The following is a 19,366-nucleotide window of genomic DNA, read 5'->3' on the forward strand; positions in this document are numbered from 1 at the left end:
TCGTTCGTCTCAAAACCAAAGATTTTCTGCCGTCGCGAGAGTGCAAGAATTGTCTCGTATTTTTGCATTTTTCTCATCCAAAATCGAATCATTTTCACGAAAATTCGGTTAAATTGCTTGCGCAAGACTCTCCTTTCCCGTTGTGATACGTTAGCAATTTAATTTACAGCAAAAAAGTGCGACAAAAATCCATTGGAAAAAAACAGAAGAAAAAAATTTCAGTGCTACATAACATAGAAACAGAGCGAACGACGACGACGAACAATCCCTACGTTGAACGAGAAATCTCGTCTTTTTTTCCTTCATCATTAAATATTATTATTGTTATTACACTTTAATTGCTTCGATTGTTTCCTTATTGCTTCTTTGCTGCTTCTTGGATTGCAGAAAGGCTGGAAAAACTCGCGAGTCCGAGAGAAAAGTGCGTCTCCGAAGCTGCTTTGCTGCCATCATCATCACGAAAAATGGATTGTTTATATTGTTATTGAACGAAGAAATTGACGAAAAAAAATCTGAAAAAGAAAAAATGATGCGAAAATAATAAATAAAGTGGCTATCTGGCAAAAAATATCAAACAAACACAAAGAAAAGAAATATTTATCATTTTTTCATAACAAAAAAAAAATATAAATAAATATAAAATTGTGTGTAAAAAAAACTTGTGTAGCTGGCTGTAACAAGTGAGACACTATTAGACCAGACTTTGATACACACGCAAAATTTTCATATAAATTTTGCATAATTTTATCAGGTATTTATTAATTTTTTTATTTAATTTGCATATCAAAAAACTAAAAAAAAAATATAAAAAATTGTTAATTGGTTATTGAACTTTCACTCAACAAAATAGCATTGTGTGGCATTTTTTCAAATAAATTCTTGGCTGGTTACTATTTTTCTATTTTTTTCTACTGACGGAATTTCGTGAGTCAAAGACGAGGCGCCTCAAAAATTTTTTTTGTGACAAATTTTCGCTTGAGGAAAAATATTTGAGTTTTTGAAATAATTAAAAAATATTAAAACGAGCGATGCAACATCTCCCATAATCATTTTCTCCTAATTTCATTTTTTTAAACTAACTTTTCACTTTAGTTTTGGCAAGAGACCAAAGTATTCGAGCAGTGTGTTTACTGTTTCCCGTGTGGCGAACGGTAACTAAGTCGCTTCCCTATCGAAAAGTTAATGATTTTCGTTTTTTGGGTTGTGAGCGAGGTTGTGAGGGATTTTTTTTTTGTTGAAAATTTGATTTTTTGGGAAATTTTATGTCTGTCTGTTATTTAATTTTTTTTAATTTATTTTTTTTTATTGTGACAAAAATTTCGTAAAAATTTAAATTATTTTTTACTTTTAAAAAAATAAATAAAAATATAATAATTTTAAATGATTGCCAAAAATTAATTTAAAAAATAGTTATAAAAAATTAAAATAATTTTTCATTTTTTGAAAAATAAAAAAAAATAATTAATATAAAATATATAAAAATAAAAAAATTAATATAAAAATAAATGTATTTTAATTTTGAACATTTTTTCAGAATTATTTAAAATTAAATTGAATTTTAGTTTTTTTCAACAATTTTACTATTTATTTTATTTTTTTTCTATTCAATTTGTGGAACAATTTAGTCTTTTATTCGTTAATCTCGTAATTTTTTAATTTTTTATTATTATTTTTTTTTGTATTTTAACTTTTTAAATATTTTATTTAAATAAAATTTAAATTTTTAAATATTAAATAAATATAAATTTTTTTAATATTTTTTTTTAATTTATTATTTAAATTATTATTTATTTTTATATTATATTATTTAAATAATTTTTGAGAGTTTAAAAATTAAAAAAAAAACAAATTCTTAATTTTTCAAATTAAATTTTTAATTAATTTTTTAACTCTAATTTATTAAAAGAAATTAAATTTAATTCAAATTTTTTCAAAAATTTCAAATATTTTAAAACAATTTTAAACATATTTAATAAAAAAATTAAACAAATTCAGAAAAAATTAGAAAAATTAAAATTCTTAAAAAAATACACTTTCATTACAAAAAAAAAAAATTAAAACCAAAAATAAAAATTTTTTCCTCTCAACATTTGTTCCATATTTCCCTCTGATGTGTGTCATCCATCCAACCACTCATCGTCGACGTCTTTCTTTTTCATCTGCGTGAAAATTTTTCCACTGCAAAAAAACGTAAATTCATGAAAAAGACGAGACAGCTGGTCAGACAATTCGTAACAACCTGAAAGATAATTCATTGAGAAAAATGATTGAAATTATAAATAAATAGAGAGAGAAAAAATTTTTTTTTTTGCGGTGCGCCAGACAACATTTGACAAGCTAACTTTGTTTCTTTTTCTATCTCGGCAGCAAAACGCAGTTTATTAAAGGCTTTCTTTGTCTCACTCTCTTCGACACAGAGACGACAGACAATAGTATCAGTGTCTGATAAGCGACGATGTGTATCATAAACCGAGATCTGATTCAATTGTTTTTTTTTTTGCATTTTGCTGAGTTGAAACAGAAAAAAAAAATTATTATTAATTAAATGATAGAGTGACTCAAAACGACTTGGAATGCAATTTTCATTAAAATTCGCAGAGGTCTGTTATTAATTCAACAGATTATCACGAACGAATGAATCATCTCGTAACAATGATCAGTTCGTTCGTCTGTTTCTGCTTCAAATTAATGTTTTGATAACTACGGGCAACATTCGCGATGAACAAATCGACGCTTATGCAGATAAATATCTACTTCTCATACAAAAAAATTTACGTACAAAGATTTTTTTTATAGAAAAATGGTGATATAATAGATTTTTTTGTATTTTTTTCGTATAAAAAAATTTCTGCCGCAATTTTGTACAAAAAAAAATATTGATTTTTATTTTTATGTAAAAAAATAATTTTGACAGGAAAAAACCTTGAAAATTTATTAATTAATACATTTTTTGGTTCGATAAATATTTTCCGATAAAAAATAGGGGCAGTAACTCTTTCTAAGGTCACGTCAATCAACGACAAGGAACAAGGAGTTTACGTTCCCTTTTCAAATTTGAGCATAAAATAAGTTGCATGTTATCAAACATCTGTTTCAGCTCGCGTTGTTTTAATAATAAAACGTTACTTTATAAATAAAATGCCAACGAAAAATGCTTAAACAAAGACTTAGATACATTTTTAGCACGCAGAGCAAAATTTTTTGTATAAATAACGCGCGTTGAGTACGAGTGAGAAAGTATTTTTTTTCGATTTTTTTTATAGTTATGTAAGTTTGTGTAGCTTGTTGCCGGTATTCGAGGTCGATAAATGCTGTTGCTATTATTTTTGCGCCGCATTTGAATCGCGTTAGATGGAAAATTTGTATTTTCGTACGTTCAGTTGTCCAAAAATTCTGAAAAAAATAATATTTTTAAAAATTTAATTTTTTTTAATTAGCTATTTAATTAATTTATTTATTTAAAAATTAAAAAAAATAAATTAATTAATTAACTAAAATTTATTATAATGATAATGATTAAAATAAATAAATTAATTAAATATTTAAAGAAAAACATAAAAAAATTAAAATTTTTTTAAATTAAAAATTGATAAAAAAAAATTATTTTTAACTTTTATTGAAATAATTAAAAGTTTCATAAAAAAAATATTAAATAAATAAAATAATAAAAATGAAAAAAGAAAAATTATGTCCAAAACTTTATAGATTTTAATTTAATAAAAATTCTGAAATTTAAAAAAAATATTTAAATTAAATTAATGAATTCAAAAATTAAAAAAAAATAACTTTATTTTGTAAAATACCTTAATTGTTCAAAATTTAAGTTTTTCAAGTTTTTTAATATTTAAAAAAATTAATAGTATTTAAAATTAAAAATATGTTATTTATTTAAGACATTTTTAATGTGTATTTTTAAAAAATATTTTAATTTTATTTTAATATTTTTATTTAAAAAAATATTTTTTCCATTAAAATATATGATCTAATTTGTTCAAATTAAAAAATTTTAGCAATAATTTATAAAAGTATTTTTATTCAAAAGTTAATTTTACCTAAAAATAAAAAAAATATTTAAAAAATTAACCAGACGTCTCCACAGACAGGATACCAATTAAAACTTATATATTTTTCAAACTACTTTATTTTTTAGGTCACGTATTTCACGCTCCATTTATTCTGCTTCACCTTTATCATTAATTTTTCAAACGCTAATTTGAATAAATATTATTGTTACAAATAAAAAAAAAATAGAGAAACGTCTTCTGTAAAGTAATCTTTTGGTTCGCTTCATTAAGCATTGTTTGTTTTCCTTTGACGATTACATGCTTAGTTCTCATGTAAGTCTCGATGTAAGCGACTTTATAACGTACTTTCGTGATATTTAGCGATTTAATACGAATTAACGATTGTTGGAAGCGCCCGTAATGAAATTATAATTTTTTGTAAACAAATTTGACGAGTAGATAAGCACAAAAAGGCAAACAAACCAGAAATTCTGTTCTGCATTCCAACGAACGATTTCTGACGACGCAGTTATTAATAAACAATTTAAATCAAATAAATTAGTCGTTAAAGTCACACAAAGATGTCAGATTCATTCATGCCGAAAGTTCACTCCAGTTGCGATCAGTTTTCGTGTGTAATTCAGTCATCGCGTAAACATCGCGTCTAATTTGATGTAAAATTTATTGTGAAGGTCAAAATTTAATAGAAAAGTCAACAATTTCTTTAGTGCGATCGTTCATGTAGTGCAGTCGTAAAATTTTCAGATATAATTGATTTAAATTACTTTCGGAGCGTCGATTAGTTTTTTATTCATTTTTTTCTTCAAGAGAATGATAAAAACCGACAATGATAAGATTTTGTATGAGAAACGTGAGGTAAAATAATTTTTTTTTTAGTTTTTGGGTGATAAATGATGCAAACGTGTGCAACGAGAGACATGAAAAAATCAATATTTGTTTAGATTAACTTTTATTCCGCTTTGTTCTAGTTGGAAATGTTTGAGATAGAAAACATGGAGATAAAAGTTTTAATTCCCAAAGCGGAACAAGAATCTTAAATTTTTTGTCGTCGTGTGTTATTTTGGTTGATTTATGGTTTCAGGAAAGTTTTAAGAGTCACCTTTGACTTTTTTTTTTACAAAATTCAACATTTGTTGAAAAATTTATATAATTTTATGGAATATTTTTTTTTAAGTATTTCTAAAATAAATTTTCCTCTGAAAATTTGGAATTATTTGTCAAATATTTTATTTTTTTTATTCATACAAGATAAAAAAAAAATAAATAAAAAAAATAATTTTTAAGTCTAATGAATAATTAATAATTTTCTAATGAATTATAAATAAATTTATTTTTTTTTTTATTTTATTTTTTTTATTTAAAATAATTTTTATTAATTCAATATTATTAAATATTATAAATAGTATAAATAGTATAAAATAATATAATATAAAACACATTTAAATTTATTTTTTATTTTGAATTGTGTAAAATTTAAAATTGGTTCAAAATTTAAAAAAATATTTGTTTTTAAATATTTTAATTTTTTTTAATAAAAAAAAACATTTTTAATTTTAAATTAATTTTTAAAAATTTAAATAATTTAAATTAAAAAAAAAAAAATAATAATACTTATATTTAAGTCAAATAAATAAATCCGAAAATTATCACGAATAAAATAAAAATTTTACAAAAAAAAAATTAAATAAAAATATTTTAAATTTTTGTTAATATTTAAATTAATTTTTTTTAAATTTTGGATTACAGAAAATTGCAAAATCGATCAAAATTTCAATTTATTTTATTTTTACACAAATTTTCCCCATAAAATTCAATTTCTAATCAAATACATGAAAAAAAATCCCCCTTTTCATAAATTTCAAATCGATTCTCACACCTTTTCTCTACAATTCGACACACTTTATTACTCTATAAAAAACAAAAAATCGCTTCAAAACCAAATTTTCTCTCATAAAATCGTTCGATGAAAATATTCACATATTTTTCTCTTTCCAAAACACATCATTATTATAATTTCCCCCTTACAAACTAACTCGTACTCGATTCAACGACGAGCACAATAAAAATAGTAAAAATATGTTAATTTTAATACAAGTCGATAAATATATTCAATGTATACAAATGTTTACTCTGGCGATGCGAAATTTGCGAAGAATTTACATTTACAATCCGTTAACCAGAATTCGCACAGATTGATACTTCTTCGAGAGAATTTCTCGCATGAAATCGAATTTTATGTTATTTTTGCTCTTTTAACATGAAATTATGTTGCCAAGTTTTCGTTCGGCGTAATAATTTAGACTTTCCTGTGTCTGATTTGTTTATTTATTGCAGTTAGCGTTCATGTTTCGTGTTTGCGATGCGAGAAAAGAGCGAAAAAATGCATGTTTGATGCACTTTTTTACCTGTCGATACTTTTATTACGACTTTAAGTGAGTGTTGATATCAATTATCTGCCGTGCGAGTAAACGGAAGGCAAGAAAGATACCCGCGAGGCACGGAATTTGTCACGAATTGAAGGGATTGATGTTGTTCCCTCGGCACTTGTCTGTCTAATTTTATTTGAATTGTCGAAAAATTCGTCTGGAACGGAAAAAATTCAATTTTAACGCAGTCGTTGAGGAATTTTGTGTCAACAAAACGAGATTTGTACGTAAAAAATTCCCGTTTGTGAGTTGTAATTTTTTTCTACAGCTTTTTTTTCTCATTCGTGATAACGTTTATCGCATTTTTTCTTCTTACATAACGATAAATTATGACACTCACGAGTTTTTTCCGCTTTTTTTTTGCAGGTCATGGTTATTATCAGTAAAGATGATTATTTATCCTTCATGAATGAAGTTGGAGTCAGAATGCAAACTCCATCCGGGAACGTAAATAATCAATTGTCGACGACAATTTCGGTTGGAGGCTCCGTCACAGGCACATCTACGCTCGGCGGCGTCGGCAAGCAGAACAACAATCTCGATGTCAGCAACTCGCAAATTTCACTGATTCCGTCGCAATTTCAGCCGCCATTACCGCAAGCGCAGCAATTGCTGCAACAGTTACAGCAACAAAGTCAACAGCAGCAAGCGCAACAACAAATTAATGGGAATGGCGCGAACACGGGCGGTAATAATAAGTCGCCGCAAGTTGCGCGGGCATGTCTCGTTTGTCGACCCAATTCGCATCCGTTTCAAGTGAGTGATGGGTTTTTATCTGAAAAAAATAAAAATAAATTATAAAAAAAATTAAAAAAATAAATAAAATAAAATTAAAATTAATTATATTTTTTGTAAAATTAATTATTTTTTTTAATATTTAAATTTTTTAAATATTTTTTATTTTTTTATTTAAATTTTTAAATTTAATTTTTTTGCAAATTTTAAAAAAAAAATACCAAATAATTTCAAAAATTTTAAAATTTTTTTAAAATTATTTTTTAATTATGATTTTTTTAATTATTTTTATTTCTTAAAAATTATTTTAATTATTTTAAATTTTTAATATTTTTTTTTTAATTTGAAAATTAAATTTATTTTTTTTTCAAATATTTTAATTTTTTAAAATTTAATTTTAAAATTATTTTATTTTTATTTTTTTTATTTTAATTTTTTTTTTATTTTTTTAAGAAATATTTTTTTTAAATTTAAAATTTTTATTTTTTAATTTAAAACTTTTAATTAATTTCATTCTTAATTTATTTTCATTATTTAAAAAAAAAATAATTTTAAAAATTTTTCAAAATTTATTAAAATATTTTTTATTTTTTTTTCAGAACCGCACGTTATATTTAGAGCCAAATGTAGAAGTAAAAGTCGGGCGTTCCGTTGCACGCAACAAAGTCTCCGAAACTAATGCCATTTTCGATTGCAAAGTCCTTTCGCGAAATCATGCCGTGCTGTGGTACAGCGACGGCAAATTCTTCCTCAAAGACACGGGCAGCAGTAATGGCACGTTCATCAACAACCAACGCCTTAGCCAAACGACGACAGAATCCGAGCCGTTCGAAGTCAGTTCAGGCGACATTGTGCAATTTGGTGTCGATGTCATGGAAAATGCGCGCAAAGAAACGCACGGATGCATCGTGGCGACACTCAAACTCTTTTTGCCGGATGGGCGTGAGACGAAGGCGAGCCAAAGTACGTTGGTTGGGGCAATTTGTACGAAAATCGAGCCATCCGATCTGTATCGCTTGAATCAATACGTGCAGGAAATAGTACAAAGGGATCAAATTATGGAGTCCAAACTCATGAATATGCAAAAGACTGTCGATGTCACGAGGTAAAATTCAAATTTTTTAAAATTTTTCATCAAAAAAATTATTTTTCCTTTTAAAAATTTTACAGAAAAAACTCTTCTGCTTGTTGGCAAGCCCTTATCGACGAAGATCGTCTCCTGAGTCGCATCGACATGCTTGAGAAAAAATTGCAATTCATGCAGAAGAACGTCACGGAAGACAAAATACGCGAAGAAATCCTAAAACTCCATGAAGAAAAGCAAATTTATCAAAATTCCGCTAAAGAAGCACTTCGGAAGGCGTATCAGGATCGTTCGGATGCCATTCAGCGATTAACTACCATTCAACGGGCATTGTGCAGCAGCGAGGACGAATGTTCATTACTCAGGGAACAAATTTCTAAACTAACACAACAAATTCAAGTGAGATTTTTTGTTGAAATTTTATGAAAAAAATCAATTTTTATAAAAAATTTCTTTAAAATTAACAGGAATTAACCGAAAAACTTCAAACGATCCAAAATCAGTTCGATGAAAAAATGTCTGAGGCAGCGCAGAAGGAAACTGATAAAAATGTCGTTATCGATGGACTGAAAAATGACTTGAAAATGCTGCAAGAGAGGATTCCATTGTTAGAGGTGAGTTCATCTTTCATAATTTTTTCAACAAATTTACCTTTTAGAACAAAAATTTTATCAATAATTTTACTTTTTTTCAATGAAAATTATAAATATTTTTTTTTCAAATTTTTTTTTAGAACGACTTCATGGGTGACGAAGAAGAAGGACAAGTAAAAGATACCAACATCTCATCAGCTTCGATTGAAAAATTGTCATCGCTCTTCATGAACTCCAATATCAAAAACATGAAGGACTCTTTTGACATCATCAGTGCAATTTGCAATGAAAATGTAATTTTTTTTCAAAATCAAACCAAAAAAATTTCTAAAAAAATATTTTTTTTAGGATTTTGAAACAAACGACGATTCTTCGCAACAACTGGACAACGCAACTGCTAAAATCTACAAGAAAATCTTGCACATGGAGTCAATAATTAATTTAATTGAAGAGTCTGAGATGAAAAAGGCTGGAAGTGGATTAAATAACGGTAAAAAATATTTTTTTTAATTTTGGAAGGATTTTGATAAAAATATTTTTTTGAAATAGATTCTAATGTCGTTTCGGAGAATAACGAGCAATCTTCGAACCAAAATGTTTGTGATGGAAACCAAAATTTGAATTCATCGGCGGTACTCGCTGCTGTGACGGATGCAAAACTTATGAAAAAAGCAATTAAAAATTTAAAAAATAGTTTTATTGATTTTATGAAGGAGAGTACAAAGATCGGAAGTGACAGCAAGAGCAGCAAAGATGCGGAAACTTCTGAAGAGATACAAGATCAAGTAAGCAAATTTTGTGAATTTTAATTTTTCTAATAAAAATTTTAATTTATTTATTAAAAATTATTATTTTTTTTATTAAAAATTATTATTTTTTTATAAAAAAAAAAATTTGATATTTTTTATAAAAAAATTTTATATATTTTTTTTTATTAAAAAATTTTTTTTCTTATCAAAAATTTTAATTTTTTTGTATTAAAAATCTCAATTTAATATTAAAAAATTTATTTTTTTTATTACAAAAAATTAAAATTTAAGAAAAAAATTAAATATTTTCTTCCAAACCAATAAATATTTGATTTTTAATCTTTAAAATTCTATTTTCAGATAACAACTTTGAAGCAAGAACTCGAGTCACGCCCATCGCTGAACGACTACAAAGAAAAAATAAATCTCATCGACGAGCTAAACGAGAAACTAACGCTCTCCGAAACGGAAAATTTGGCATTTAAGCTTGAACTGACGACAAACAAGACGAAAGTTGAGCAACTTGAAAAGGCTTTGTCGGAAAAGCAACTTGACAAACCGTCGTCAACCTCCGTGTCGGAATCCACCGCTCAAACCGAAGCAATAGAAATAAAGGAAATCTCAACCAACACCAGCTTTAATGAAAATCCATCGGAACCCGCCGTCGCTGCAGAAATTGTGCCATCATTAAAAACGACGCCGACGACGACGACGGAGGACAAACCGAGCGGTGTCGAAGAAATTTTGTCGACGTCGCTTGAAAACGAACTCAAAATTATCCAGCATCCGGAGATGCAACGCGAAGAGGAGATGGTTATCTTTAAGGAAAAATACACAAAACTAGTCGAGGAAAAGCTAAAGTTAGATCAGGAATTGTTGCAGCTGCGCGAAGACTATCATCAGTATCGTAACAAATCACTCGTCACGTTACTCATCTATTTAACGCCAATTTTTGCACTAATTAGCTACGTTTTCTCCTACATGATGTCAAGCAACTAAAAAATTTATTTATTATTTTTTTTTTTGTTTTTTGCTGCTAAAAAAAAGCTTAAAGCTGTGAAAGCATTCAACAAAAAAAAAAGAAAAATTTGAAAAAATGTACTTTAATGAAATTTGTAGAGCAAAAATTAAATTATTAAAAAATTGTATTAAAAAAAATTTGACGTGGAAATCTGCTTGATATTCTAACGAAAAAAAATTTAGTTCAAAGAAAAATTATTTTTTGTGTTTAATGTTGTCGTTTTTTTTTTGTTAAATATTTTTTTTCTCTTTTTGTTAAAAATTCTTTGTTTAGAAAAATCCTTTAAAATATTCTGTCCAAAAAAATATCTCTTAAAAATTAAAATTAAATAGTTAGATACACTTTAATACACACACACAATAAAAAACGCTTTTCATAAGAAAATAAAAATTTTGTAACAATAAAATTAAAATTTACTCAAGCAACACAGTCGAGATAAAAATAAAATATGAGGATAAAATTTAAGGTACCTTTAACTATTTAAAATTTAAGAATAAAAAAAATAAAAATATGCTGAAATTGTAAATAAATATCTCGCTTATTTAAAAAATAGACTTTAAATTTTTTTTTATTCCTCTAAAAAAATTTTAAAGAGGAAAAAAAATAAATTATTTGAAACTGCTTCTTCAGTAAAATTACAAAAAATAAAAATTTTTGATCAGCAGCTAAAATTTATTTTTTGATAAAAATTAAAAATTATTTTTTTTTAATTTTTAAAATTTAAAATAAAAAATTATTTAAAATTTTAAAATTAAAGAAAAAATAATTTTTATAAATTAAAATCCAGAATTGTGTGATTGTGATAAGTTGCAACAAAAAAATCTAAGAATGAAACTTTTTTTGTGTTTTCATGTATTTTTAGATAGAAAACGATGCTTCTAACTTTTTCTACTGTAAATTTTACACATTTTACAACTCTTTTCGGTTATGGAATAAAGTACATAGTGATTGATTGTTAAAACAAAAAATTATGAAAATTATACAAAAAAATTGTGAATATTACCGGAAATAAAAAAAAACTAAATTAGATAAAAAATATCGCATCGCAAGTAGCAAAAAATATCGTACATTATTGTATTAAATATAAAATTATGAAAAATTAGTTTTAAGGATCAGCAAATAAAGTAAAATAAAATAAAGTATGATATGAATAAAAGTACCCTTTTTAAAAAATAAATTTGAAGTTTTTTTCTTCATTTTCTTGGATTTACGAAAAATTTTTGGGAATCGCTTATAAAATGAGGTAAAATTATTTTTTTTTACCTTAATAAAATTTTTTAATTTTTTTTTTAATTTTCAGTTTCAATTTTTTGGCAGTTTTGAGTTATAAAATGATTAAAAATGATAAATTAGAGCCCTTTGACAAATTTTTATCCATTTGGAGCAAGATTTGACAAAAATTGCTTTGACACAGTTTTTGACACAGTTTTTTTGCTCTTGATTTAGTTTTTAAAACAAAACTGTGTCAAAGAAAAATTTTTTTTCAGTTTCAATTTTTTGGCAGTTTTGAGTTATAAAATGATTAAAAATGATAAATTAGAGCCCTCTGACAAATTTTTATCCATTTGGAACAAGATTTGACAAAATAGCTTTGACACAGTTTTTGACACAGTTTTTTTGCTCTTGATTTAGTTTTTAAAACAAAACTGTGTCAAAGAAAAAAAATTTTTTCAGTTTCAACTTTTTGGCAGTTTTGAGTTATAAAATGATTAAAAATGATAAATTAGAGCCCTCTGACAAATTTTTATCCATTTGGAGCAAGATTTGACAAAAACGACTTTGACACAGTTTTTGACACAGTTTTTTTGCTCTTGATTTAGTTTTTAAAACAAAACTATGTCAAAGAAAAATTTTTTTTTCAGTTTCAATTTTTTGGCAGTTTTGAGTTATAAAATGATTAAAAATGATAAATTAGAGCCCTCTGACAAATTTTTATCCATTTGGAACAAGATTTGACAAAATAGCTTTGACACAGTTTTTGACACAGTTTTTTTGCTCTTGATTTAGTTTTTAAAACAAAACTGTGTCAAAGAAAAATTTTTTTTCAGTTTCAATTTTTTGGCAGTTTTGAGTTATAAAATGATTAAAAATGATAAATTAGAGCCCTCTGACAAATTTTTATCCATTTGGAACAAGATTTGACAAAATAGCTTTGACACAGTTTTTGACACAGTTTTTTTGCTCTTGATTTAGTTTTTAAAACAAAACTATGTCAAAGAAAAATTTTTTTTCAGTTTCAATTTTTTGGCAGTTTTGAGTTATAAAATGATTAAAAATGATAAATTAGAGCCCTCTGACAAATTTTTATCCATTTGGAACAAGATTTGACAAAAATGGCTTTGACACAGTTTTTGACACAGTTTTTTTGCTCTTGATTTAGTTTTTAAAACAAAACTGTGTCAAAGAAAAAAAATTTTTTCAGTTTCAACTTTTTGGCAGTTTTGAGTTATAAAATGCTTAAAAATGATAAATTAGAGCCCTCTGACAAATTTTTATCCATTTGGAGCAAGATTTGACTTTGACACAGTTTTTGACACAGTTTTTTTGCTCTTGATTTAGTTTTTAAAACAAAACTATGTCAAAGAAAATTTTTTTTTCAGTTTCAATTTTTTGGCAGTTTTGAGTTATAAAATGGTTAAAAATGATAAATTAGAGCCCTTTGACAAATTTTTATCCATTTGGAGCAAGATTTGACAAAAATGACTTTGACACAGTTTTTGACACAGTTTTTTTGCTCTTGATTTAGTTTTTAAAACAAAACTATGTCAAGGAAAACAATTTTTTTCAGTTTCAATTTTTTGGCAGTTTTGAGTTATAAAATGATTAAAAATGATAAATTAGAGCCCTCTGACAAATTTTTATCCATTTGGAGCAAGATTTGACAAAAATGACTTTGACACAGTTTTTGACACAGTTTTTTTGCTCTTGATTTAGTTTTTAAAACAAAACTATGTCAAAGAAAAAAAATTTTTTCAGTTTCAATTTTTTGGCAGTTTTGAGTTATAAAATGATTAGAAATGATAAATTAGAGCCTTTTGACAAATTTTTATCCATTTGGAGCAAGATTTGACAAAAACGACTTTGACACAGTTTTTTTGCTCTTGATTTAGTTTTTAAAACAAAACTATGTCAAAGAAAAATTTTTTTTCAGTTTCAATTTTTTGGCAGTTTTGAGTTATAAAATGCTTAAAAATGATAAATTAGAGCTCTTTGATGAATTTTTATCCATTTGGAGCAAGATTTGACAAAAACGACTTTGACACAGTTTTTGACACAGTTTTTTTGCTCTTGATTTAGTTTTTAAAACAAAACTGTGTCAAAGAAAAAAAATTTTTTCAGTTTCAATTTTTTGGCAGTTTTGAGTTATAAAATGGTTAAAAATGATAAATTAGAGCCCTTTGATAAATTTTTATCCATTTGGAGCAAGATTTGACAAAAATGGCTTTGACACAGTTTTTGAAGTTTTTTGCTCTTGAATAGTTTTTAAAACAAAACTTGTCAAAGAAAAAAAATTTTTCAGTTTCAATTTTTTGGCAGAGTTTAAAATGTTAAAAATGATAAATTAGAGCCCTCTGACAAATTTTTATCCATTTGGAGCAAGATTTGACAAAAACGACTTTGACACAGTTTTTGACACAGTTTTTTTGCTCTTGATTTAGTTTTTAAAACAAAACTATGTCAAAGGAAATTTTTTTTCAGTTTCAATTTTTTGGCAGTTTTGAGTTATAAAATAATTAAAAATGATAAATTAGAGCCCTTCTTGATAAAAATGATTTAAAAAAATCTATCTTGTGCTTTTGCTTTAATTTTTTCAGATATTATAAAATATTCTGCATTTAAAAATTAAATTTCCAATTAAAAAAATAATTTTTGAACAAATTTAGTATAAAACTTTCTGAATTTTCTTAATTTCATTTATTTTTTAAATAAAAAATTTACTGATATTACCGCATATTTTCTTCAAAATCCGGTAACAAAATTTCTTGAATTAGCAAAAATAAATTATTATTTGGTCACCCTATCAAAAATTGCGAGAAACGTCAAAGTCAAAAAGGTAAACAATCGAAAGTTTTCCGAAAATTAAAAATTATTTGACTTAATTTTCGCCTTTAATTGCTCAAAAAATTCCTTACATCGCCAAAACTTCTTGAAAAATCTTCCTAACTTGTAATTTCCTCAAAAATCTCCAACAAAACATGACTTTACAAAAATCTGTGGACCAATCTACCATTTTGCTCGGCGAACGAACAAAGTAGGTCTTGATTCCCCTTCAAAAAATAATTTTTTCATCATTTTCCTTTTCATAGATTAAAAGATCTCCTCCGTTTACGTCTCAACGAGTGCGGTTGGGGCGATGAAGTCCGTTTATTATGTCGCGAAACGATCAAATCTAACCACGGCAACATCAATGTCGACGAAATCGTGGAAGAAGTAAAGCCCAAAGCTCGTCAGCTGGTACCGGATAGCGTGAAAAAGGAATTATTGCAGAAAATTAAGACAATTCTCATCGAGCAAGAAGGACTGGAAATTTAAAATTCGTAAAAATTTTATGTTAAATTCATTTTTTTTCATCAAATCATCCGAAAAATCAGCGAACTATCATTAAATTGTGATTAAACTATGTAATTAATTGAAAATAAAAATAAAACTAGGACCTAGAGAAGTTAGTTAGAGAACCGTTGATGGATATGTGAGAAAGTGTATGGCATTTGTGGCGGTTTCCGAGGTCGTTTCGCGTTGCAATCCCCCAAAAAGTATCAATTCGCCCGTACCTGCAACCATGGAGCTGCAAATTTTCTTCTCGGGCGCCCCCTCAAAAAGTCCAAAATTTTTATATTCCATCCATTCGATGCTGCTTGACGCTGCTGCGGACGAAACTCCCGAGAAATCACACACAAAAATCGCCAAACAATTCGTTTTCGGGCGTTTTGTCTTTTTACTCGCCTCCTCTTCGCGCCTTTTATTGTTCCGTTCTCGCTGAATTTTGATTTCCATGCGTCGCAAATTCTCGAGTTGACGTTCCCTTTGGATCTGCTGCGGAAGTTGCGAATTTTTTTCGACATTAAAGGCTGCCATCTTGATGGTTCCATGAATAATTGGTTCATTAAAGCGTCTCGGAAGCGTCGGATCAAAGGAATTTTGTTGACTTGAGCGAATGCACAAGCTTCGTTGGAGTCGGAGAGCTTCGTCGTTGAAACTATTGACACGCGGCGGACTCGCAGGAGGCGGATTCGCAGGCGGGGGAAGCTCATTTCGTTGATTTTCCGCGGAAATTCGTTGTTGCGGTCTTCCATTCACTTCAGGAGGCAAATTATTCGGCATTCTAATGGGTCTGTTGACCCCCAGCTGCTGTTTGGGGATCTTCAAGTCGATCGGTTGTGCCGGCGTTGGTCCAATTATCACGAGTTTTTGATCGATAATCGCCGCTGGATTGCACCACATGTGATTGGCAGTGAATTTTTTGTTCTTGATCGTAATTGGCTCCCATTTCCACACATCGCCCGCCATATTCAGGGTCCATGCATCGGAAAAAAGGTTATTTGGACCGCCGCATCCGCCCATCATCATCAACGTATCGTCATCTATCACAACTTGAAAGTGCCCGTAACGTGCTGTCGGCTTTTTATCGAGGATTTTGGGCTTCCGCCAGACAAAAGTCTTCAGATCCAAGTACCAAACTTCGTTTGTCGTGCCTTGCACATCGTTCTCCAACCGACTAAAACCCCCAAAAACAACCATTTTATCACGATGAACCGTTGCTGTATGTGCTGCTGTCGGATTCGGACCGTAACTGAAGTTTTTTATTGTCCATCGACGCTCTTCCAGGTCGTAACAATGCAACTCGTTGAACAGCAAGTGAGGCTGATGCGTGTTTCCGCTCGTTTGACGCCATCCCCCGAACAAAATTAACGTGTTTCGGTACCTCACAAGCGAGGAATTTGCCTTTGGATTGGGGTAATTGCCCATGGAAACGGGGCGAGACCATTCGCGTGACGATAAATTGAAAGACCACAAGTCGTTGAAGGCTCCTCCGACACTCGAACCTCCGAAAACGTACATAAAATTACCTAAAAAAAATTTTTTTTAAATTTTATCTCAAATTTTCAGATTTAAACTAAAAAACTTACCTATCACAATCGATGAATGAGCATAACGCGGCGCTGGAATCAACTTTGGATTGCGATTCCCGAGACAATAAGTCTTCCACAGGAGATTGTACTCGAGCAGACCCTTATTTAGACTCAATTTTTTGTGTTTGAAGACATTCTCGACGAGCAAAAACCATCGTTGGCACACCTCCTTGCAATTTTCCAAGTCCCGATAAGGCGGCAAGTTGTCCAAAATGTACTCAATTATCTCGTCGGGCAATTGCAGAATGTGAGCCATCGCGAAAAACTAAAATTTCGAACAAAAATCTCGAAGTGACTTCAAGATTTTTTGTTTTTGACAACTTTTTGCGAGACACCCTATTTGACAATCAGCCTGTAAACTGTCAAAATCGACTCGAAACCAAAACAAATCAACTAAAAATTAATTTTTTTGTAATTTTTCAATGAAAAATTAAAATTTTAGCCAAAAAAATGCCGAGTCACAAATCAAAAAAATCCTCGTCAGCCCGATCTTCCATGGAAAAGTCAAAAGAATCGGATTTGAAGCCACTTTCCGCCTATATTGACGATCGCGTAGAACTAATTCGACACGCATTCATGTGTCTCAAGCCCAAAACCATCAAAAATATCGCCCCGGAATTCCTCAAAGGCAAATCCATTGAGAAATTACAGGAAGTTTGTTTGGATGAAGTACTTGGATTGTCCACAAAACGTCTTTTATCCATCATAAATGCCACAGTTTGTCCTTCAGACACAGAATCATCGGATTCGGATGCTCCCAAAATCATCGAGGATCACATTTCGTTGAGTGAAATATCGAGCGATGATGACATGTTGGAGGAAATTAGCAGTAAAAAGGCGAAAAAGATGCACAAAAAGCGCTCCATTAAGAAAGAAAAGAAGGAAGACGACCCAAAAAAGATGAAAAATGGAAAAAGTGAGGCAAGTACGTCAAAAAAAAGTGAAAAATCGGAAAATAAAATGTCGGAAAAGGAGATGACGGTGTTAGAATTGCTCGAATTACAGGCGAGAGCGAGAGCAATAAGAAGTCAATTAGCATTGGAGCCCGTGACGAAGATTGAATTAGACTCTGAAGAGGAAGAAAATGTTGAAAAAATCAAAGAAAAACCTTCGGATGAGGCAAAAACTGACGAAGCATCAAAGAAAAATTTTGAAAATTCAAAAGAAAAAGAAAAATCATCAAAAACTTCGAGTAAAGAAACAGAATCTCGTCCAAAAGAACCTGAAAAAGACCCAAAACCGTCTTCATCTCGCGATGAAAATCCCGAAAAATCTAAAAAACGTTCGAGAAACGACTCAAAACGATCATCTCGAAGTCGAAGCAAGGAAAAAACTCCTGAACGTGTGAAGGAAAAGACCCCAATCGTGGATTTACGAGCAAAAATCGAACAACGTCGCAACCAAAACTTGTCTGAAAGCGAAAAATCTGAAACTCCCGAGAAAGGCGGGCGACGAGTGAGGCTCAAACGTAATTTCGGCACTCATTTAACGATAACGACAGACAATAAAAATGTTGAAAATGATAAAAATCGTGAAAAAAGTCCCAAAAAAGATGAAGAAAAAGTCAAAGACGAAGAAAAAAGTGATCGTGAAAGTTCTCCTGAAGTCATCGCGATGCATCCAAGTCCTGAAACAATTTTATTAACGAGCTCTGATGATGAAAAAGAGGAAAATGACAAGAAACAAGAGTCAAAAACATCAAAAGAACGTGAAACGAGAGAAAAATCGCCTGGAACACTGTCGCTCGAGGCAGAAGATTTGGATTACGATGACAAAAGTGAGCCTGAGACGAACAAAAAACATGAAAAATTATCAAATTCTGAGGAAAAAAATGAATCTGAAGACGAAAAAAACGACTGGGAAGACACAATTCATGAAGAAGTTGGAAAAGATGCGAATCTGAAGCAATCCGAAGAAAATTCTGAGCCTCCTAAAGAAGTTCCTGAAGCAAAAAATGATGAAATTTCCCAAAAAAATGATGAAAAAGATCCAAACACGAGTTCTGAAGTCGTTGATGTCGATGAACTTCCCGAAAAATTATCCAGTTCTTCAAGTTCAAGTTCAAGCGATGACGACGAAGAAGAAAATCCCGAAGAAGACGATGCTGACGTTGTTACAATTGACATTAACGAATCCAGCGATGAAGGCAGCAAATTGACGGCAGACGATGAAAATAATCAATCTTGGGGTCAACGATGGTTGCGCAGCAAAAAAGTATCGAAAGTCATGTCATCGACAAAATTGGGAAATAAACTTCGGAGTAAGGCGAAGGAGAAAAAACTCGAGGAGAAGAAAGCGATTGAGGAAAAGGAGAGACTTGAAAAGTTGGAACAAGAAAAAATTGCGGAAGAAGAACGCAAAAAACAAGAAGAAGAAAAAAAGGCAACAGAAGTTCCTGACGAAGTCATGGGCTCGACGAAACATTTTAAAGACTTGAAATTACTCAGCTTGCTGAAAGAGGAACGCGAGCAGAGAGCAGCGAAGGAAACTGCTCGAAAGTCGAAGAAAAAGTAAAAATTAATTTTTTTTTGATAGATTAAAATATATGAAAAAGTGAAAATTTTTCAAATTAAAAAAATGTGTTTTGTTTCCATTCAGAGTT

At 29.0% G+C, this 19,366-nt stretch overlaps 4 protein-coding genes across 4 annotated transcripts; 3 read left to right on the top strand and 1 right to left on the bottom strand.

Annotated features, from left to right (window-relative positions):
• Nucleotides 1–30: 30 nt before the first annotated feature.
• Nucleotides 31–10,796, top strand: LOC134829966 (sarcolemmal membrane-associated protein). The gene is made up of 9 exons (XM_063843291.1): nt 31–751; nt 6,818–7,207; nt 7,786–8,291; nt 8,357–8,669; nt 8,738–8,884; nt 9,004–9,156; nt 9,212–9,353; nt 9,413–9,648; nt 9,973–10,796. The coding sequence occupies exons 2-9, from the start codon at nt 6,821–6,823 to the stop codon at nt 10,609–10,611; spliced, it is 2,523 nt and encodes an 840-aa protein (XP_063699361.1). The 5' UTR covers nt 31–751; nt 6,818–6,820; the 3' UTR covers nt 10,612–10,796.
• Nucleotides 10,797–14,663: 3,867 nt separating this feature from the next.
• Nucleotides 14,664–15,296, top strand: LOC134830576 (enhancer of yellow 2 transcription factor-like). The gene is made up of 2 exons (XM_063844114.1): nt 14,664–14,885; nt 14,941–15,296. Exons 1-2 carry the CDS (start codon nt 14,830–14,832, stop codon nt 15,164–15,166), a joined length of 282 nt encoding a protein of 93 aa, XP_063700184.1. The 5' UTR covers nt 14,664–14,829; the 3' UTR covers nt 15,167–15,296.
• LOC134830570 (F-box only protein 42) lies at nt 15,275–17,057 on the bottom strand. Its single transcript, XM_063844100.1, has 2 exons — nt 16,762–17,057; nt 15,275–16,701 (listed from the first exon to the last, which is right to left on the bottom strand). The coding sequence occupies exons 1-2, from the start codon at nt 17,018–17,020 to the stop codon at nt 15,302–15,304; spliced, it is 1,659 nt and encodes a 552-aa protein (XP_063700170.1). The 5' UTR covers nt 17,021–17,057; the 3' UTR covers nt 15,275–15,301.
• A 106-nt stretch (nt 17,058–17,163) lies between these two features.
• LOC134828192 (glutamic acid-rich protein-like) lies at nt 17,164–19,366 on the top strand. Its single transcript, XM_063841197.1, has one exon. The coding sequence runs from the start codon at nt 17,215–17,217 to the stop codon at nt 19,276–19,278; it is 2,064 nt and encodes a 687-aa protein (XP_063697267.1). The 5' UTR covers nt 17,164–17,214; the 3' UTR covers nt 19,279–19,366.

This window comes from Culicoides brevitarsis, chromosome 1, assembly GCF_036172545.1.
Source record: "Culicoides brevitarsis isolate CSIRO-B50_1 chromosome 1, AGI_CSIRO_Cbre_v1, whole genome shotgun sequence".
Classification (NCBI taxonomy): Eukaryota; Metazoa; Arthropoda; class Insecta; order Diptera; family Ceratopogonidae; genus Culicoides; species Culicoides brevitarsis.